The 23,306-nt window shown below is 35.4% G+C and overlaps 1 protein-coding gene across 2 annotated transcripts in view; it reads left to right on the plus strand.

Moving 5' to 3' along the window:
• LOC138712398 (sodium-coupled neutral amino acid transporter 7-like) overlaps nt 1–23,306 on the plus strand; it is a 216,576-nt gene that overhangs the window by 186,028 nt on the left and 7,242 nt on the right. The window contains exons 1-5 of one of the 2 annotated variants that reach the window (XM_069844157.1): nt 5,035–5,388; nt 7,474–7,598; nt 10,212–10,410; nt 13,114–13,249; nt 21,183–21,333. In XM_069844157.1, the coding sequence (XP_069700258.1) occupies nt 5,280–5,388; nt 7,474–7,598; nt 10,212–10,410; nt 13,114–13,249; nt 21,183–21,333 (720 nt within the window). In that variant the 5' untranslated portion in view covers nt 5,035–5,279. Of the gene's footprint in view, nt 1–5,034; nt 5,389–7,473; nt 7,599–10,211; nt 10,411–13,113; nt 13,250–21,182; nt 21,334–23,306 lie in introns of those variants that run through there. The other variant, XM_069844161.1, reaches the window with a different exon arrangement.

Here is a 23,306-nt window from a genome sequence, read left to right on the forward strand (position 1 = left end):
GCAGAATGTGATTTACTGCATCGGGACGATATCATTACGTAGGCCACTGTCATTATTTTTTCGCAGTGTGAAAGCTCTTGTAGTCATATGTTGCCCAACAGCTTGAATGTTTACATATGTATGAACCGTGTGATGTGGTTCGAAACTTCGATGAAACAGTTTCTTTCTCTCTCTCTCTCTCTCTCTCTATCTATCTATCTATCTATCTATCTATCTATCTATCTATCTATCTATCTATCTATCTATCTATCTATCTATCTATCTATCTATCTATCTATCTATCTATCCATCTATCTGTCCATCTGTCTGTCTCTCTGTCTGTCTGTCTGTCTGTCTGTCTGTCTATCTATCTATCTATCTATCTATCTATCTATCTATCTATCTATCTATCTATCTATCTATCTATCTATCTATCTATCTATCTATCTATCTATCTATCTATCTATCTATCTATCTATCTATCTATCTATCTATCTATCTATCTATCTATCTATCTATCTATCTATCTATCTATCTATCTATCTATCTATCTATCTATCTATCTATCTATCTATCTATCTATCTATCTATCTATCTATCTATCTATCTATCTATCTATCTATCTATCTATCTATCTATCTATCTATCTATCTATCTATCTATCTATCTATCTATCTATCTATCTATCTATCTATCTATCTATCTATCTATCTATCTATCTATCTATCTATCTATCTATCTATCTATCTATCTATCTATCTATCTATCTATCTATCTATCTATCTATCTATCTATCTATCTATCTATCTATCTATCTATCTATCTATCTATCTATCTATCTATCTATCTATCTATCTATCTATCTATCTATCTATCTATCTATCTATCTATCTATCTATCTATCTATCTATCTATCTATCTATCTATCTATCTATCTATCTATCTATCTATCTATCTATCTATCTATCTATCTATCTATCTATCTATCTATCTATCTATCTATCTATCTATCTATCTATCTATCTATCTATCTTTTGGTTCAGTTCCATGTAGATTATTCTTTCCATTTTATCGATTACTTACTTACTTACAAATGGCTTTTAAGGAACCCGCAGGTTCATTGCCGCCCTCACATAAGCCCGCCATATCGGTCCCTATCCTGTGCAAGATTAATCCAGCCTCTATCATCATAACCTAATTCCCTCAAATCCATTTTGATATTACCCTCCCATCTACGTCTCGGCCTCCCCAAAGGTCTTTTTCCCTCCGGCCTCCCAACTAACACTCTATATGCATTTCTGGATTCGCCCATACGTGCTACATGCCCTGCCCATCTCAAACGTCTGGATTTAATGTTCCTAATTATGTCAGGTGAAGAAAACAATGCGTGCAGTTCTGCGTTGTGTAACTTTCTCCGTTCTCCTGTAACTTCGTCCCTCTTAGCTTCAAATATTTTCCTAAGAACTTTATTCTCAAACACCCTTAATCTCTGTTCCTCTCTCAAAGTGAGAGTCCAAGTTTCACAACCATACAGAACAACCGGTAATATAACTGTTTTATAAATTCTAACTTTCTGATTTTTTGAGAGCAGACTAGATGACAGAAGCTTCTCAACCGAGTAATAACAGGCATTTCCCATATTTATTCTGCGCTTAATTTTCTCCCGAGTGTCATTTATATTTGTTGCTGTTGCTCCAAGATATTTGAATTTTTCCACCTCTTCGAAGGATAGATCTTCAATTTTTATGTTTTCATTTCGTACAATATTCTGGTCACGAGACATAATCATACCGGTATACTTTGCTTTTCGGGATTTACTTCCAAACCTATCGCTTTACTTGCTTCAAGTAAAATTTCCGTGTTTTCCCTAATCGTTTGTGAATTTTCTCCTAACATATTCACGTTTTTATCCATTACACGAAATATAAAGTACTGCTTGAGGCAGGTGGAGAGAGGAATGCTTAAAAAGCCGAGAAAAAGCAGAGAAAAATATAAAACAGAAAAATACCACTATAAAGAAGGAAAATATAGGGTGCGGCAGTGGGATATGACGGTTTTTAGAACGCGCTCGTTGCTAGTGGGTTTGAGTGAGTTAGTTAGTGGGGTTTAAAAAGGGCGGGTCAGCTGCTATGGCTATTTGCGCCCTTACCCAAAATTCTTCACAAAACAGAAACACAATGCAATAATCAGAATGCTAAAAATAACCAAAAAGCGTTGTCACGGTTAAAACGAGGTACACAAAAATGCAGTATCAACAAGGTGATTTGTAAAGAATCATAAAAGTGAGCAGTTCTCAGACCCTAGGTAGTATTCGAAACGAACAAATAAAATAATAAAACTAAGGCCACAAAAGATAAATTGCATAGCACATTTCAAAACAATAAAATTATCGCATGTAAAAGGTCCGAAATGTCAAGTTTGTTAAAAACATATATTAAACAAATGTAACCTCCGGATGTAAAGGATCCGGAGGATAAGTAAAACGGGTCAATAAAAAACTAAATCACCCTGTCAAGTCCTGTATTCGATAAAACCCCAGAACTGGATTTGTAGGCCTAGGTACAATAAAAATCATTCCAAGAGCGTCACGTAGAATCGGCCGAATTCCATACTGTCGATGGACACGGTCCTATTTTCTACAATGCAATAAAAAGTGTTCGACCATAAGTGGAACACGGCATATATCACACTCCGGCTGAGGCTCGCCACGTAGGAGATGGTCATGTGTCAGATGACAGTGGCCAATCCTCAACCGGGTGAGTAAAACTTCTTCGTGTCGTGACGCTCTTGTGGACGAATCCCAAACTCGAACAGTATTCTTTATACTTCGTAATTTGTTGCCCTCTTGTACAGACCATTCTCCTTCCCATTGCCACCATATTCTATATTTGAAGTGATTTTGAATATCCTACCACCTCTCGCCCCAATACACTTCAGATCCATTCACAGCACCGTCCCTTGCTGCAGCATCCGCTGCCTCATTGCTAGGGATTCCAACATGATCCGGAATTCACACTATTTCAATCTCACAATCAGAGCTTAGGAGAGTGTGGAAAAGTTCCTGGGTTCTCAACACAGGCGGATCATCAGAATTCAAACACCGCAGGGACTGAATGGCGCTTAAAGAGTCCGAATAGAGGAATCTGCCCCGGGGTTGTCTAATTAAAAACAATAAAGCTCTATAAAAAGCATATAGTTCTGCGGTAAAAACACTAGTGTACTGGCTCAATTTATATTTAAATATCTGTCCATTTGCAACAAAGGAACAACCAACACTCGGGATCCGTCAGTAAAAACTGATGAATAATTTGGAAACTGTGATAAAAGTTCACTAAAACGAAGTCTATAAACAAAAGATGGAGTAAAATTCTTAAAACTTCGGCTCACAGACTTATATCAAACATGGGACGTCGCATAATTTACTGTGGAGTCGTGGTATATTCCAGCGAACTGATGGTAGGCGGATGTTTGGCTCAGAGAGCAGTTGACGAAACCTCACACCTGTTGGACGAAGTCTCCGTGGATTTCCATTGAATCGGCCGTAAAGAGACGAATGGTTTTTTTCAATAAATATTTTAAAATTATATCAGATTTAAAATGCAAAGAAATAATCCAGCATTGGTTTTGCAAGTACAGAAGCCTACGCAATGGGGGGAGGGGGCTTACCGTGTTTGAAACCCCTCTCCCTTGAACTAAAAAAAAAATTTAGATTTGAGTATTTTTTATTCCTAATCGTTTTCCCTTCTCTAATTGAAGGGTTCAGAACCATAGTGGGCCAAGCGCCATTTACTAAAACCGTAGAAAACAAGGGTTAAAATAAAGTTATTACCATAATTCAGTGGAAACATATAGCAAGTAATATAAAGTATACACATTAAAACTAAATGATATGTCAATCTTCATTAAACTATGGTATTCACTTAACCTTTAACCCTTGCTTTCTCCGTTTTTAATAAATGGCGCTTGGCCCACTATGGCTCTGAACTCTTCAATTTTTCACTGTGAGAGTAACAAAATCTACAATTCTACATCGACATAAGGCATAGTCCTACCCCTCTTTCAATATAATCTCAGTGCTTGGTGCTGCGGCACGTTAGAATTATAACAATGAAATCTTTATTATAGAGAGACTTACCACCTACTTATCATATACAAATAATTATTGACTAAATACATATATGATTATTGTGTATGTGTAATAAGTGTAAAATTTAAAATACCGATTTATTGTAAACAATTTTAATAATAACCCCCCCCCCTTTGACAAAATTCTGCGTACGCCACTGCAGTGAAGGAATAATAAATTGTGTATATTATAAATGTGATCAGGTTGACAACATAGGCATGACAACAAGGATTGCAGAGAGTGGTGATGAGACGCGGTAGGGAAACCGGCTGCCACACCGGTCTTTGAAATTACTCCACTTAAGACGCTTATAAAAAAAAAGTGTTTCCGAACTAAGATAATGTAATACATTACGCCCCCAAGTTAAATTTGCGTCCCGTGAATGGAAGAGACTAGCGCTAGTAGCTCTAATTGCCCTAGTTGTTAGTATACAACCTACTGTTTCGTCTGCGAGTGAAGTCATGTTACAAGAGATAATGCAGTGAGTGAAGTAATGTACTGATACATAATGTGTGTAAGAAATACGGTGCATAATACATAATATTAACACTTTCACAGTCTTTATACGAGTATAACGCTTTCAGAATCTCCTATACGCGTGTATTCACCACTATCTCATACAACTCGTTGTCACGAACAGTACCTAAACACGTCTTTATCAGCTTTGTCATAGGTCACAAAGGTCAGAGGAAGAGTGAACGGCGATTTACATTCTTTCCGGACGCAGATTTAATTTGGGCGCGTAGTAAATCCTAAACCGTGAACTTTTTTGTGCTCATAAATCAAACGACAAAAGATTGACTCCGATGGATCAAACACGCGAGCTCTCGTTTAAAACTACACATTCAATGTGACCTACATAGTACAATACAAATGACACGAGATGTCGTTCAAGAACCAGTACATGAGTAAAAATGCAATGGCAATCAACGAAATTAACCAGCTGATCGACAAAACAAACATGTCGTAAGCATGGTGTAGTTTAAGGACTGTCGAAAGAATGACATGAACGGAAGGTCTCTTCAGGAAGTAAACATTGGTGGAAGTTAGACATACAAAGGTCATCTTGTCTGTCAACAGTTATAAGTTGTGTAGTGGTGAATGCACTCAACTGAGGACATCAGTTTTGTATTATTTTTTCTTTTTGTAATGTCATAGTTAATAAGTGTACAATATGCACAGACTTCTAAATGACGAAGATTCTGTTATTAACAGTGGAAACGAGTTGTTGCTCACGACAGTAGCGAGCAGCAATATAGAAGATGAACAGACTCCAAGAACAAGTAATGGTTTTCTTGCAGTATTCAGTATTTAGATAAATATGACATTTTTTTCAAGATGGAATTTAGTTGTGAAGGATTGAATTCTTTTCAGTTTTAATATTAGATCCGATTACATGTATGTTACAAATTGAGGTTCTTAAAACTTTGAATTCAGTGGATCAGTAAGACATACCAAAAGCCTAAACTAACCTGTTACAGATTCACCTTACGAAAACTCGTATTTTCTTTGTGGTTAGTAAGGAACCGCACCCAAATGAAATGTATGTGCTGCCCCTCCCTGCAATCTACCCCTTCTTCCATCTCGACGGAACGATCCTGTCTGCCCGCACCTCACCACCGGCCTCCACTTTCACATCAACTTTCCACCCTTATTTTGATGCAAAATTGGGGCGCGCTTCCGTACAGGAGCAGTGACATTTCCTCTAAGATTAGATCCCAGTTTAGGTGTGTGTGTATTAATCGAAAATAGGGGCTAGAAAATATGAGAATAGGACGCATGTTTATGACATTTTTTTTTTTTCGATTAATACACACACATATAAACTAGGCTCTAACCTTAGAGAAATGACACTGCCCCTGTACGGAAGCGCGCCCGTATAATAAGAGATAGAAGTCATCGGCGTGATAGTTGGAGCATGAGGGCCCATTCCGAAAACATTTGTCGATTTTTGCAAGGCTTTTCATTTGACATTATCTCTAATTACTAATGTTTGTTTACTTGCATTAAAGGATTTAATTGCATTGTTAAGAAATCATCTGAAATCAAACATTGTTATCTTTGCATTGTTCAAACTTGTAATTTATTTTTCTCTTTCACTGCTTTAATATGCATAACAGAACTACCCATATAATATGAAGGCCTACTACTCAAATTTTCTTTTGTAAATAGTATATTTTGTCTTCTAGGCAATCCCTGTGTCCATTCATTAATTCATTCATAGTGTTCTGCACAAGGGCAGATCTTTCACTCCAAACCCAGCCTTCTCCAATCTTTCCTATTTTCTGCCTTCCTCTTAGTCTCCGCATATGATCCATATTATTATCTTAATGTTGTCTAATCCCTGCGTAAGGAAAGAATTTAATACCGTAATAATAATAATAATAATAATAGTAATAAATAATAATAGTAGTAATAATGGGTAATAATAAGTCGGTAGTAATGTAGAAAGAATAGGAAATAAAACGTGAAAATTAAGGAAGAAAAGACTGGGAGAAAAAAGGGAAGAGAGAGAAAAGAGAGGCAAAGAAATACATAAATTTCGTTTCATTAATATTTCATGTTGTGTCATGTCATTAAAATTTCTCACCACTTAAAACCCTACTTCCACACTTACTCTGTTGAAGAGCAAAAACGGTATATAGAAGTGCGACGGATTCTTGTAAATTACCGGAAATATTGGGAATATACCAGAAGCAATATTTATTTAAACATTTATTTTAGTTACAAAAGCAGAGCCTCCTGTTATTTCTCTCTATTCCATATTGTGTATTTTTCTGAAATTGTTTTTCGGACCTATATGGTGATATGTTATGTCGGGTGGATGATAACTGAATTTCTTGCCACTTATTTAACCGTTTTTCCCCTTGACCACAAAGACAACCCCCGTAGCGGCCTTCCACTAGAAGCAAGTAACTTCAGATGTTGAAACTTCTGTAGCATTTTATCCAATTGACCCTCGAGCACCTAAAAGTTTCAAGTTAAAATAAAGATGTACATAAACATACCAAAGCAGAAGGAAATCTTTTTAGTAGGTACATCAGAGACAAAATGGAGTCTTTCTAAAGTTGAAAGATGGGCTTATGTAATTTCTTTTCAAGAGTTCCAGTGATTGGATATTTTACCTTAGAATAATGGTAGGCCTACAAACACTATACATCTATAAAAAAAATCTGAATAGCAAATAGAGGTTTTTTTGTGAATGTATTTATAACATTCTAGACTACTTCAATTTTCCATACTTAAAGAGGAATTTTTTTGTTTTAATTGTTGGTTAGATATGCTTATCAAAATAGGCCTACTGTTTTATGAAAAACTTCATAAATCTTGTTAATGAACATCAGTGTGTTTTATTTATTGCATTGCAGGTGGATCAGGTCGCTTGTCAGCAATATTTCTTATCATCAATGCAGCATTGGGTGCTGGTCTGCTCAATTTCCCCCAGGCATTCGATCAAGCTGGTGGAATTGTGACAGCTATTATTGTTCAAGCGGTAAGTATCCACTACGTGTCTTTTATTTTTGTGGAATACTCGCACTAAGAAAGTATTTTGTAGCAGCAAACAGTTACTTTTGCATCTGTAGTAATATAAAAATGATTTTAGACTGTGTATTCACATATTTTTATCCAATGGCTGGGTTCTTAACTTGCAATTATTCATCCTGAGTCTACGAGTGGGCTGCTATTTGTTGTCCCTGATCACTAAGGGAAAGGAAGTTCATGCATTTGCATATTGTTCTCTATCGTTGTGTGAATATGCTGAAAGATTATCTACATGAATCACAAATTTGTGAATACAATGTTATTACTTTTATTGTGCATAAAAGTACATATTTTGCCTTTGTTTATAAAAGCATCATATTTTAACATTTATGGATGGAAACTGCATATTATGTATGTTTATTTGTCTTTCCCTCATTTTTAAAAGTGTGTAACCTCTAAACACAACTAATTTATGCTTATGAATTTTGAACGTAACAATGACGCCCTCATAGGGAGCCTCTCAAGTTAGCAATTGGTATTCCTTTACTGCAGTCTTTAACAGATTTCGATGGCACAATCTCCAGTTTAACATCAGTTCCAGGAAATGTAGGAGATAAAGTGAACGAGAAAACAGCAAATATTCTTTCCAAAAACCCTGGCTATTATCAACTTAAAGAAATTCAAGATATTCTCGAAGGAAAAACACCCCAAAAAGCAACCACATTTTCTATAGAACAGCTCACAGCTTTTGTGCAAGCCCCTCTTACTTCTTGTGACGTAGAACGAAGTTTTTCGCACTACAAAGCTAAGCTGAGAGACAACAGGTGAAGAATGACAACAGAAAACATACGTCACTGCTTAGTTGTGAACTGTAACAGCATAAATGGAGCATTCAGTAATGAGGTAAGCAGTTCAAAATCCATAGAGTAAACGTAAGTTATCTATACCTTATTATTCTGTTAAAATAATCTCAGACTGATAATGCATATTTTGTAGCATATTTATCTATTTTAACGGCATAAATGCATACATATTCTTCACGTTTTTAGGGCATGAACTTCCTTTCCCTGCTGATCACGTAACAGATTGATCAGCCTTATGGACTTTAAAGACAACTTTTTATCAGTTTCACTGTACTGCCATCTAGCGACTGCAAAAGAAGTCGTATTGTAACCTTCATGGAATTGCATGGAGTAATAATTGTTGTCAAAAAATCCATCTTCGACATTGGAGGCCTTGGTGATTGTTGTCTTTTTAAGTTGCCATTTCATAACCTTATTATTCTGTTAAAATAATCTCAGACTGATAATGCATATATTGTAGCATATTTATATATTTTTACGGCATAAATGCATACATATTCTTCACGTTTTTGGGGCATGAACTTCCTTTCCCTGCTGATCACATAACAGATTGATCAGCCTTATGGACTTTAAAGACAACTTTTATCAGTTTCACTGCACTGCCATCTAACGACTGCAAAAGAAGTCGCATTGTAACCTTCATGGAATTGCATGGAGTAATAGTTGTTATCAAAAATCCATCTTCGACATTGGAGGCCTTGGTGATTGTTGTCTTTTTATGTTGCCATTTCATGACATGCATATGGTCAATCTGATATATATGTGATTGGGGATGTCGCTAGTGTTAAGAACTATAGACCACTTGGTTCGTCAGAGATTATTCAGAGTGCACCACAGGTGGTGGATCTACATTACACTCGTAATGAATGATGATATGGAGAATTGTTGGGATGTCGCAAGGAACCGAAATCCTGGAGAAAATTTCTGTATTATCTGGACAACATCCTTTGCCCATCACAAGTAATAAATTTAAGGTGGAGCGCGATTTGGCTTATAAGTCCAACATGCTAGTACTGAACCTCTGTGGCAATTGTACTCGGATATTGAAGAATATTTATTTATGTTGTTGTTGTTTTCTAATGCCAGGCATTTGACAATAAAGTCATTTGACCTCTTGCACTCCAATATTTTTCAAAGATATTATCATGGTCAGCACTGAAGCACAGATTTTGAGGTGTTCCGAATCCATTTCTTGGTTTGAGTTGCACAATGGGCAGTTAGGGAACTGATATATTCCAATTCTATGCAGGTGTTTGGCCAAACAATCATGGCCTGTTGCCAATCTAAATGCAGCTACAGACGATTTTCGTGGTAAATCGGGAATTAACTGTGGATTTTGATGCAGAAAGTTCCATTTTTTCCCTTGAGTTTGTGTTATCAAATTTTGTTTGTTGAAGTCTAAGTATGTAGATTTAATAAATCTTTTCACAGAGTAATACGTAGATTTAGTAACAGGTCTGTAAGTAGCAGTGCTGCCCTTCTTTGCTAATGCATCCTCATTCTCGTTTCCCAGGATTCCACAAATATTTATTTATATTCAATATTAAAAAATAATTTATTCGAGAAATTACGGATAACTGTCAGAGCACTACTTTAGGCCTACTAGTATTCTGCTCCTATGATGCTTTTCATTTTCTTTAGGAAAGATTATAGCTGTTCTTGTAATTTATTTCAGTCTGTTCTGCAGTGACATACTTATTAATAAAGTTCTCTTTCACTAAGTTATTAGACTGATTTGTGTCTTACTTTTCTGATTGAAGGTTCTGTTGTTTTGGATAGTGGGTGCACTTCTGATCCTTGCCCACTGTGCTGATGCAACCTGTGCTCGAACATTACAAGATGCCCTGGAGGGGCTATATGGCCGGCCTGGGCTAATTGCTTGCTCAGTGGCTGTTGCTCTGTACTGTTTTGGAACATGTGTTACATTTTTAATTATTATTGGAGATCAGTTTGATAGAGGTGGGTGTACTCTTACTAATTTTTTTTTTTGTAGGTGTATTGGCACATGTAGTACCTTAGTAGTGAAAATCATGTTATTTATGTCTGTCTGTATGTCTGCTGATTAGTGAAATATGTTACTAGTCAGCAGTGTATGCAATGGAGGGAAAAGGAACTTGCTACTTTATCCTATTATCTTCTGGCTTAGTTGCCTCGTGAGTGATGCCTTATTGGTGTCGCTTAAGGTTCCAACCTGTCTTCATACTGTTGACTAAACAACAACAAACATATGCCTACAATATACAGTTCGATTTGTAGAGGGCAGATTTTCACTAATTTCTGAAATGACTTACAGTAGATTTCATTCACTAAAACTAATTTTCCTTCTCCACAATTCTCTCTCTGCAACACCTTTGATCCTTCCTTTAGTATTATCTTTGCTTCTGCTTATCAACCTGAATTATTTTTTTCTTCTAATTCTCTGATTTGACAAAATCCTATTTCATTACAATTTGTCGGTAGTATGTTACTTCCATTAATAATATATGAGGGTCATTTCATAAGTCATGGCAACTATGTTATATCTTCCGAATAACCGAAAATGTGGTTACTTCAGTATATACGTTTGAAAACCTGTTGTACACTGTACAGGATGCCACTGCCAGATTGCGTCTGTGTGCATTGTGCTAATTGGCAGCACATGCAAAAGTTAGTATGCTGGAGACCGTACTCCAAGATGGATGTAAATATAGTTGAATAGCGGTCATACGTGAAAATTGCAGTTCTTCGTGACAGAAATGTTCGTCATTGTCATTCTGAGCTACGAGAAGCATTGGGTGATAGTGTTTTGGAACATCCTCCATACTCACCTGATCTCAGTCCATGCGACTAGACCTCATGCTGCAGTTATTGAAGAAGCTGCTGTATGGGAAGCAGTTTGCAAAGAGGGAAGACAACAAGACATCTTAACAGGATTTTGATGAGAGGTGATACATATAGATGAATCGCACACAGCTGATGGTATTCAACGCCCTGCATCATCATTGACAAAGATGTGTGGAAGCCTTGGGGGGTTATTTTGAAGGGTATTAGCTGTGAGTAATGTACTTTGTTTGTTTTTTTTTTTTTGTGCATAATAAAACAATGATTTCTATTTACCCATCTTTCAATTTCCCTTACCCATTGCCTCCTTGGCAAAGATGTGTGGAAGCCTTGGGGGATTATTTTGAAGGGTATTGGCTGTGAGTAATGTACTTTTTTTTTGTGCCTAATAAAACAATGGTTTCTATTTACCCATCTTTCAATTTCCCTTACCCATTGCCTCCTATTCACAGACCCAATTTGGTACTAGCAGTGCGAAGCACATTCCAGTGACCTTCAATCACATATAGTGAATTTCTATTCCTGCAGCGTTATTGACTGATATAATATAAGTAGTTGCCATGACTTATGAAATGACCCTTTATGTAGTTACAAATAATGAAGAATGTTATAACAATTATTATATGTATGTTATAATCATCTCTATTGACAACACTAGCACATGCAGCCTATTGCAAAATAAGTGACTTTATTTCGAAGGATCCCAAACTAACAAAGTTTCAGACAATTAAACGTTTAATTGTGAAGTTATGTTCAAACATCTTATGTAGCAACTTTCAGTGAAATTTTGTGTGGAACTTTTTCTACAGAGTTTGTGTGAGGAATGTCTTACAAATCAATATACGTTGTTCAAAAACTACTTAATTTCACAATATGACTAAATGACTACACAACTACTTGATTATAACCAATTATATTAGTTCACTCTTCTAAACAATACAATGCGAGACATATCTCGTCCAAGAGGACATTTTATCGAGTCCCTTGCAATTGTAAATGACATTCTTATATTAAAATGTACTATAATGGTTTAGTAATAATTTATTGTATAATAATGTTTTCATAAAAAATAAATATTTAAATTCGGAATATGTATGATAAGACTTTCTTGTGTTAAATTTTAATGTACCTTGTTAACATGTTTCGACCTATTTTGGGTCATCTTCAGAACTGGTCACAGCATAACAAAATTACAAAACACCTCCACATATGCAGAACACATCACAAATGCCAACCACACCTACAGAGACATCAACACAGACATGGAAATACTGCACATCCAACCAAAAAGCCAGAAACTCAACACACTAGAACAATATGAAATATACAGACACACGAAAACACACCCCAACGATATTCTCAACACACAACTCAATTTAAAAAACACAAGACTCTACAAACGCACCCTAACAGGAAACAAGAGTCACCATGACCAACAACCACCAGTTCTGAAGATGACCCAAAATAGGTCGAAACATGTTAACAAGGTACGTTAAAATTTAACACAAAGTTTTATCATACATATTCCGAAGTGATACAGTGTTAAAAGTTGTGTAATCAAGATGTAAAATATTTAAAATTAAACTTTGGAGAATAACAGTGTCTACCCTTCATGTCGGTAAATAAGAGAGAGAGATATTGCTAGATATTTTTTCTGTATGGGTAATAATATAGCATACGTGTAATGTAAGGTTGTACAATAACATGTTACATACTTAGAATGAATAGAAGTTGAAGCTATCTTCACGTATAATGTTAAGTTTTATGTTACTTTGACACTCTTGTACACGAATGTGTGTGTTTCTTCTAAATTTGACTTTCCTGCATTTGTTTTTGTCGTAGTATTGTCATCTGTTCATGGTGTTGATTTCTGCCACTACTGGTACATGAATCGCAGTTTCACAGTGGCAGTCACTTCGTGTGCATTCATCTTACCTCTCTGCTACTCTAAGAGAATTGACTTCCTGAAATATGTGAGGTAAATGATAATAATAATTACAAGCCTGAACCGTCATTTTCTGCCTCCTTTTCAACAAGGATAAACTACTGTAATTCTAATCATTGACTATTATGAAAACTATTCTACAACAAGATGGGAACCACAGACACTAAATAATAATATTAGGCATAAATTGAGGCATTGACATGGGAAAGGTCGTAACTGCCAAAAATTCGAATTTTTAGGTTCTTCATTGAGAAGGTAGTAAATGGCCATGCCAATGGCACAGAGAAGGTAGTATGTCCGTATGTAATGAAACGAAGTTGGAAACGAAGTCACTAGATGTTGTAACTTGTATGTGCACAGCTGTTGGCGCGGAGAAGGTAGTAACTCCTTTTACAACATCAGAGTGTGTCTAGACAAATATGGGCTGTTAACTGTGCAGGGCAGAATAAGAATCGGATGATTCTAATGGTCCTGATTTACATTATTGCCAAGAAACATTTTGATTCAGTGGACTTGAAATTCCTGGTTTCAGAACATTCCTACATGCCATGTGATAGGGAATTTCGCAGCATAGAGAAAAGAAAAAAAAAAGATGCAAGACCATGGTTCCAGAAGAGGTAAGGCCTAATAATGTAATAATGATGAAGGATGAGGATTTCTTCGACTTTTCTGCTGAATGTGACAAATTTTTTGAATACAACTCCTATCAAAATCAGCACCCTCAACTGGATTAGACTCTCAAGAGCTGATTTTCCTCTAATAAAAACAAGACAGTCATTTAATGACCTTGAAATGTGAACAGAGTACAGGATTTTTAAGAAAGGACTGTCATTAACGTCAATCACTAACTTGCAGTGCTTGCAACGCCTTGAAAGAAGACCAGTCGTCCCTAATGCCAAAAAGAGAGACTTGTTATCTATGTTAGACTTCCTCGATGAAAAGTATCATGCATTTTACCGAAAAATTTGTGCATAATGTATAAATAACGTTAATTCTCAGTTTGGCTAAGGAGTGATTTCAATGTTGTATTTTCATAAAATAGAATTTCACAGATAAATCTGTGCCAGACTTTTCAAATTTCATATGTAACACAAACATGAGTGTATCCCTTTCATTTAAAGCAGTTTCTGTAATAATGTAAGTGAGAGAGTGTTCATAAATTTGTTTTTTGCTTCCCCTGAAAAATTTTGTTTTTGGCAGTTACTACCTTTCCCATGTCAGCGCCTCAATTGTAGCCTTATACAGGGTCCGGTAGAAAGATATGACATTTTTAATTTGGCAGTAACTGTATCTAAAATAGTCGCACAGAGGTGGGAGGATAGGAAATGAATGTTATTATTGATGCCATTTCAGTTGCTATGAATCCGTGGAACACATCATGGTGGGCATTTGCAGTGGAGATATTTTTCAAAACAAATTATTCAGTAATTCTTACACAGCGTAGGTTGCGACAACATTTCAATGTGGGCCGACATGGGCGAGTTCCCAGCTGTAACACAATTTTATTATGGGTAAGCAATTTCAGAACGACTTCTTCAGCATCAAAACGTAAGTCAGCAGGAAGGCTAAGGATACATGATACCACAGTCTACTATATACAGTCGCGAAGCTCAATATGTAGTAAAAATGCAAACATGGGTAGTTGCCCACCACTAGGTTCGCTACTATCGCCTCATCATCGCAGATCTCTCTCCTAGCAGCCGATAAAATATGTTACACTATCGTTGGCGTGTTCTTTTGGAAAAATTAACACCTTCTTTCCATTATTGAAATATTAAATGCATAAAGTTAATTTATTATTTTAATGAAGTATATTAAATTCCACCATAAACTCGAAGATACCTCCAAGAAATAAGTTAATATAATTTTTGTTTGTGCAAAATGAACTGAAATTTACTATGATAGCTTCACTCATTCAAGATTATAGTGATAATTAACTATGAAACCAATAAATATTAATTTGTATTTCTCTTTACAACAATAATAATGGAAATATGAATTCATGGAGTAACTTACGTGTACCGGTACTTGTAGTGTAGGCTTGCGTAGTTAACAAAGTGGGATGGGGTTAAGCAATAATAATAACACCAGAATTGGAAATAAAACGTGATCAATAAATTTTATTGTAACAGACTTTTTCTACGTCTCTGGTAAAGCGACAAATAAAAATAAAAACAAAATTAACAGCTATAATTAAAAACATATCCTTTGAAGAAAAAAGTAGGCCTAAGCAATAATAATCCCACCAGAACTGAAAATAAAACGTGATCAATAAATTTCATTAAAACAAACTTAATATTTCTACGTCTGTAGTAAAATAACACATAAAAATAATAACAAAATTAATAGCTACACTTAAAAATATATTCTCTGAAAAAAAAGTAGACCTAACCTTTATTTCTCTGGAAATTTAGCAGCCTAAGTGACAGAACTTTAACCGGTATCTAATGTCCTTTCGGTTAGACTGAAACATTTCATTGTGAAATTTAAGGATATAATGTATTCTAACAGTCACAAAGAACTTCAAATTAACAGTTTTGTTTCTGCACAGCGTTCTTGTGGAAACCCAGGAACCTTTCTGAATCTTCCGGAAATCGGAAAAAGGATAACTCTGGCCTCTTTCTCTTACTGTTGCTACAATTTATAGCACTACAAACGTCTCCTCCTTGTCCCATATTATTATTCCAATTATTATATTTTAGCCATTAACATTTTCATTATAACCAATAACGAACATTTCACAAGCATCAATGTGAAATACGCAACGAGCTAGCACTCGATAGAAATACGACACAGTCCAAAGTCGACCATGGACAGTCTATTGTTTCTAGTTGCTAACCGCTTGGAGCGCTTTATCATGAGATTTGCAAAAAAAACACCTGAAGCTTCGCGACTGTATATAGTAGACTGTGATGATACCACAAGGCATTGTAGGCAGGGTAGTGCTGACCTACAGAGTCAGGCTACAGGAGTACATTAGAAAAAATGGACGTCATTTGGAGAGTGTAATTTTCAAAATCTAATTTTGTTCTTTTACATCAGTAAATGGGCGGCTGGGTAGCTCAGTTGGTAGAGAAGCTGGCTACGGACTGAAAGGTCCGGTGTTCGATCCCAGGTGGTGACAGGATTTTTTCTCGTTGCCAAACTTTCAGAACGGCTCCGAGGTTCACTCAGCCTCCTATAAAACTGAGTACCGGGTCTTTCCCGGGGGTAAAAGGCGGTCAGAGCGTGGTGCCGACCACACCACCTCATTCTAGTGCCGAGGTCCTGGAAAGCATGGGGCTCTACCTCCATGCCCTCCAAATGCCTTCATGGCTTGTTGCGGGGATACCTTTACCTTTTACATCAGTAAATGACAGTAATGACTTTTTTTGATACAGAATAAAAACCAATTTACATTAAAATACAACTGTTGTCTTGTTTCAAAAAAGTTAGATCTTTTTACTGGACTCTCTACTTCAGCAGCTAGTAGCAGAAGCAATAATATACCACAATTGCTTGCTTACCAAACTTATAGTATGCTAAACATGTAGAGTGTAATGTCTATTGTCCGCCATTAATTGTAGGAAACACCAGACTGAGCAGTTTGTAATTCATATTAAGATGTAGGTACAGTACCAATTTTATCAGAAGAGTAAGAAATGATTATCAGATTTTAAAATATACTGACTAGCACAAAAAACTCAATACATGACAAAAATAAAAAAAAAATACATGCACGACAATGCATGCCTACATGTGGTCCAATGTATGCAGTAATACAGTGAAACCTGTTCAAATCGGAACCTGAATAATCCGGAATCCTGTCTATTTTGGAACAATTTATTGGTCCCGGCGAAATTCGTATGTATTATGTGTAATTTTTCCTGAATAAAACGGAAACTGCCCAACGCGGAAACGGAAACTGCCTGCTACTGTTCAAAACGGAAGTAATATTTTGGACACACTATATTTTGTAACTATATTTTGAAACAGCGTGTAATTTCAAGGAATATACGAAATATGCAGGACATCAAGATAAAAACAAGTTTTCTTTGCAAAATTTTTGAGGGTGTACGAGGGTGTGTTGGCCTGTCAGTCATAAATTTTATTACCCTGTTGACTAGGCAGACGAGTCCCTTCAAAGATTTTCAATGCTTCACACCCGTATACTCTCGTAGCGTGTAGTGATTTCCTGGTTAAAAAAAAAAAAAAGTTGCGCAAAATGTGACATTAACATTAAGTGATGAAGTAAAAGTTATCGAGTTAAAGGAAAATTAGAAACGAAGTGTATATGAAATAATGTTGAAGTTCAGTTGTGGAAAACTCAGATGTGACACTTTAAAGATAAAGATCATAACGAGTAAGTGGTTTGCGGCCAACATTGGTGACACAAAAGGAACCAGAAAGCAACTGTTTTTGTGGAAATAAGTGAACTGTTGTGGGAGTGGGTTCTTCATGACCTTTCAAAGAACATATCAATTTCTGGATCTATTCTGCAAAGCAAGCCATTGTACTGGGAAAGAAATTACATAAACCAGAATTCAAGGCTTCTAATGGATGACTCCTAGTCCAATTAATTAATAATGTGCAGTGATATACAGAACACTATTATAGTATAATGTTAGATATTAAATTGAATGAGATCAGTAAACTTTAGCAGTGTTTAATGATTAATGGATGAGTTACGATAACATTTATACAGAAAATGAAATTTTAATCAAGATGATTCACCAATGGAATAATCGACAGAAAGCTGTTTTAATGTGAGTAGTGTTAAATGGAATATTTTGTACTTCTTGCAGTTTGCGACACGCCATTTTGTTTTTCATGTATACGAATGATAAAATATTCCATTTTAATGTAACACCTGAATAATACGGAAACCTGCCCACAACGGAAAAAAAATTAGGACCATGTCATTTCCGTCTTGAACAGGTTTCACTGTATTTGGATTAGGTGGGGATTCATGTTGTGGCATGGTTTGCTCGAAGACCAGTTTGAATTCCATCAATCATCCTATTTGACAAATAAGAAAAAGATTGTACTAGCATTACCCAGATACCCTACAGGACCTGAGGGAAACCCTCCAAAAAAATAGGATCTGATTTCTCAGGAGGAAATCACACCATTAATCAGGAACATACCCGAGGGGTTAGAAACATTTTTTAGTAGGCTATTTTACGACGCTGTATCAACATCTTAGGTTATTTAGCATCTGAATGAGATGAAGGTGATAATGCCGGTGAAATGAGTCCGGGGTCCAGCACTGAAAGTTACCCAGCATTTGCTCATATTGGTTTGTGGGAAAATCCCGGAAAAAACCTTAATCAGGTAACTTGTCCCGACTGGAATTCGAACCCGAGCCACCTTCTTTCGCGGCCAGACACGCTAACCATTACTCCACAGGTGCGGACAGGTTAGGAACCTTGATTGATTGATTCTCAAGATGATAATATGTGCTTCTGAAGGTGAAAAATAAACATCAGTGAAGTGTGCTAAACAATAAATAAATGTTAGAGTGAATAGACATTAATGAGTGGGAGTGTACATATTGATTGTGTTGCTTGTGTTATTCTTGCACATTTCAATCAAACTGCTATAAAAAGTTACTTATTCTTTTATAAGTAGTATCATAACATTTTTAAAACTTAATATTAAAACGTAAAATAATAAGGCTAAAATAATGTTCACAGAAATGTAAAATAAATCTTAATTGTTTTCCAAATTTGAAATGTTACATTTTTGTGTTTTTCAGTGTATTTATACTTCATTTAAGGTATAATTTCACACAGGATCATAGACTTCTCGAAGAGAACAAGGATTAAAGACAGGATTATTGCATGTGTTAAAAGTGTTTAAAATGTCACCTTTTCTAAGAAGATAATGAAGAGTGATGATTCCTGTTATGAATAGTTTGACTTATATCCATTTATATTTAAGATCTCACTTTTAGGATTTAATTTTGCTGTATTAATCTTCTCATAATAATAATAATAATAATAATAATAATAATAATAATAATAATAATAATAATAAATAATAATAAATAATAATCTTCTCGTACCATTTTTAAATAGAAAACGTCTTGGTAGAGTCTAGAGTTGTACACCCTATAGCCTATACTATGCATTTTGACACTACACTGTGTTCTTATTTAATGCTGCAGAAATATTTTAATACTTACTATAATACTGTCTTCGCGCTACGAGTTGGCGCGGGGAGTAGATAGGCGGGACGGGGGAACTTTACGCTACACTCTGACCTGAAAACTTCGTCCACTTACTTGGCTACAAGAGAACGGAGTCAGACATAAAAGATTCCGCATCTTCGGTGTTGTCGCTATGACTATCATTATCACATTTTTCAAAATTGCTGGAGTATGATCTGTCCATGATAATCGTCTGTTTATGTTCCAGCCGTGAGAAAGCCATTAGCCCCACCGCCCCTATCCTCATGGACAACAATGAGTGTTCTGGACACATTTATAGTAGTCGAAACTCCCGTAACATTTTTATCGTGCCAGCGCTTGGAAAACGTTAATTTGGTAGGCTATCTATCCGCATCTCGTCCAGATACAAAATCGGTTTTTCCACTTTCCTAAGCTTTCTTATTTGCTGTAGATATCTTCACGTATTCTAATTTACAGTGTTTTCCTCAATTTTTTTTTTTTTTTTTTGCTGCACACTTGTTCCACCTGAAATCCTTTTTTTTCAGTATTCGTCTTAATGTTGTCTTTCATTTCAAATCAATTTTCTCTTGTAAAAGGGTAGAAGTTTGTTGCAGCTTGGTACTATTTTTTTACTTGTTGTTTAACGACACTGTAATAACTAGTAGCTTCTTCAGTGTCGATTGAATTGATGATGGCGAGATGGTATTTGGCGAAATGAAACAAAGGATTCGCCATAGATTACCTGACATTCGCCTTCCACTTGGGAAAACCTCGGAAAAAACCCAACCAGGTAGTCAGCGCAAGCGGGAATCGAACTCACTCCCGAGCGCAACTGCAGATCAGCAGGCAAACTCGCTATCTCCTGAGCTACGCTGGTGGCCCTCTTTCTTTTTCAAATAAAAATTCTGAATTATATCTTTTTTGTCAATATCCCTTCGAAGTCATCTACATTTGCGTTTCGGTAGTCTGGACGTTTACATTTTTTTTCTCCCTCAGGTGTCGACAACGCACTTTCTTCTGTGCAGTCTTTCATGTCATTCCTTATACGCTGTATTGTTCTTGTGGATAGATTAGAATACTTTTCTACCTTTGCTGTAGGTTTCGTAAGAGGAATGCAAAAGCACTGTTGTTCTTTTTCTTCATCACAGAATTATTTTGCACTTCTAATAATATTCCTTTCTTCGCTATAGATTGTCAAGCCTTGTTTCCTCTTTGTCGACATATTTACAATAAAAAAACTGCTATAAACCTAAATAACAGTATGCAATAACATAAATTCTATTAACTATATTATTATCAACAATATTAACACGAAAAGCAAAGGATAACTAAAGCAATACAAAGATTTGCTGTATACTGAAAACAATTGTCTTGTTGAAACTAATAAAACACTACAATAAAAACCCGACTATTATTTTCACAAAGTCGCGAAGACTCATAGACACGTGCAGTAGATGTTTGTGAAACAGGAATATTGCAATGAACAGCACGGTGCGCATGCGCGACTGTTTCCCCTCCGCCCCGTCTAAGTACTTCAGGTGACTTCTCCTGGCGTGACAACAGTATGTGTGAACGACCTAATTTCTTGTCAGAAATTTGTGTTCGGTATTACACTAAATAATTTTGTAATTTTACTGTAATTTTTATTCTAAATAATTTTCTCCTAAATCATATAATAATAAGGTGCTTCAAACATTATCATTTTTTTAGTAAACTCAGTTTTTACTCTGTAGGAAAAAATGAAATGTCCATTAACAGTGTTAGATTTATACCATGTAATACTTCACATGTATAACCTACATGATTTTGTTCTAGTTCTTTAGGTGTGGTTGCGGTGCTATACATTGTAGCACTAATCGTGTATCAGAAATGTATGGGAAATTTTGTTCCTGGCCCCATCAAAACAAGTCCTACTAATTGGACAGATGTGTTTCTTGTTGTGCCTGTTATTTGCTTCGGTTACCAGGTAAGTCTTGTCAGTTCTCTGTTATCTGTATTAATAAGTGCAACTAAGTTATCATGAAACTTTATATCTACAAATTTAATATATATTCTTTTGCATTTCGTTATAAGTTTCACAACGACTACATTATGTCTTTACTTTAATTATGAAGATCAAACTATTTCGTTTACTGATTTGACATAATATAATCTTATCCTAATATAAAAAGCTTTTTTCTTCCCATTTTGATGTTTGAAAAGTGATTATTACTAAGAAATCATAGGCCAACTATTATTTGAATAATATTTAACAATTTTATGTATTATATACAGTATATCCAAATGAAGATTCCGCTGCAAAAAGAGGAATGTCGAATTTATTTCATTTTACAGAAAATGAAATTTAAAATTTGCTATTCCCCTTTTTGTGCTCTATAACAATTCGTCAACACGATGTAGATCTGGAACTATCATCTTTCTTGCAGTGCAACAAAGTGTATTGCATTATACTCCCTTTGGCCTATAGTACTGAGCCTTCATCTCATTTTTCACAAATTTACGACATTCCCCCTTTTTGCAGTGGACTCTTCAAATGTTGTTGTTGTTGTTTTCTAATACCAGGCGTTTGACAATAAAGTCATTTGACCTCTTGCACTCCAATATTTATCAAAGATATTATCATGGTCAGCCACTGAAGCACAGATTTTGGGGTGTTCCGAATCCATTTCTTGGTTTGAGTTGCACAATGGGCAGTTAGGGGACTGATATATTCTAATTCTATGCAGGTGTTTGGCCAAACAATCATGGCCTGTTGCCAATCTAAATGCAGTGGTAAATCGGGAAATGTTTAACATACTAAATAATTTATATCTATCATATGAAAGTCTGTTGTGGAATCTTATGGTCATTATAATTAAAACAATAATTAACCAAATTAACAGGACCACATGTTCCATTTGTAATGGGAACACTTTGTTTTGTAATGTTGATCCAGCTATCCTTTGGATTGATCTAAAATTCTGTTTTGTTCCGTTTTCATTTTATTTCAAACACTGTGTTGCTATGAAGATTATATCACATAGAGTTAAGGAATTCTGAGATCACAGTAATTTAAATTAATCCAAATTAGGTTGACCATATGTTCCATTTTTAATGGAACTGTCCAATTTCATAATATCCCTGTCATTCCTCTGGTTTGACCTAAAATGCTCGTTTTGTCTCTTTCACGTTTGAAGTGAATTTCTAATCTAATTTAAACTGGCATGTTGCTGTTAAGATAACATCATATCTTTAAGAGAAACAGAGAGCAAGCTCCAATACACCGTGTATACACATACGAGTGCATAGGTCGTGGAAGTTTATTTGCTGTCCATTGTTTACAGATTTGAATTAGTTACCCTAGGTGTTCTGAATGACACTCGAATTGAATCAGTCACCAGATGTTTTGAACGATAATACACGAGAGAAAAATAAATTCTTTAAATTAATAAACATACTCTGCACTCACCATATATGAACATAAGCAAAAATATGTTATGTCGAGTTTTACATGTATATTAATTACTTGATATTGTTTTTTTTTTTTTAATTTTACTTATGACTTTAAAAAAAATATATAAAGAAATTGTATTTTTATTTCAGATAATACATCCCATGGAGGATAGAGTAATTGAGGACCGTTTTTGCAAAACCTGCTAACTGCAAAATTTGCAAAATTGAGATTTTGGTGGATTCGTTAACATAAGGCAGGCCTCTACACGATGTTAAAGTTATCTTAGTAAAATTGAATTATTTCTCTTCATTATAGTGTGTCAAAGTGTGATGGTTGCACCTATAACCTATGTGTCTTCATTCAGTTTTTTGTCTCTCCTGTAAAATTTAGTTTTTTTTTTTCAGTTAGCAAATTTTGCAAAAACAGTCCTCAATTGCAGCTATATATTATTGTAGTATTGCAGCTATATATTATTTTGTATATCCACATAATATATTTATGCTCGA

The sequence above is a fragment of the Periplaneta americana genome, chromosome 13 (assembly GCF_040183065.1).
Source record: "Periplaneta americana isolate PAMFEO1 chromosome 13, P.americana_PAMFEO1_priV1, whole genome shotgun sequence".
NCBI lineage: Eukaryota > Metazoa > Arthropoda > Insecta > Blattodea > Blattidae > Periplaneta > Periplaneta americana.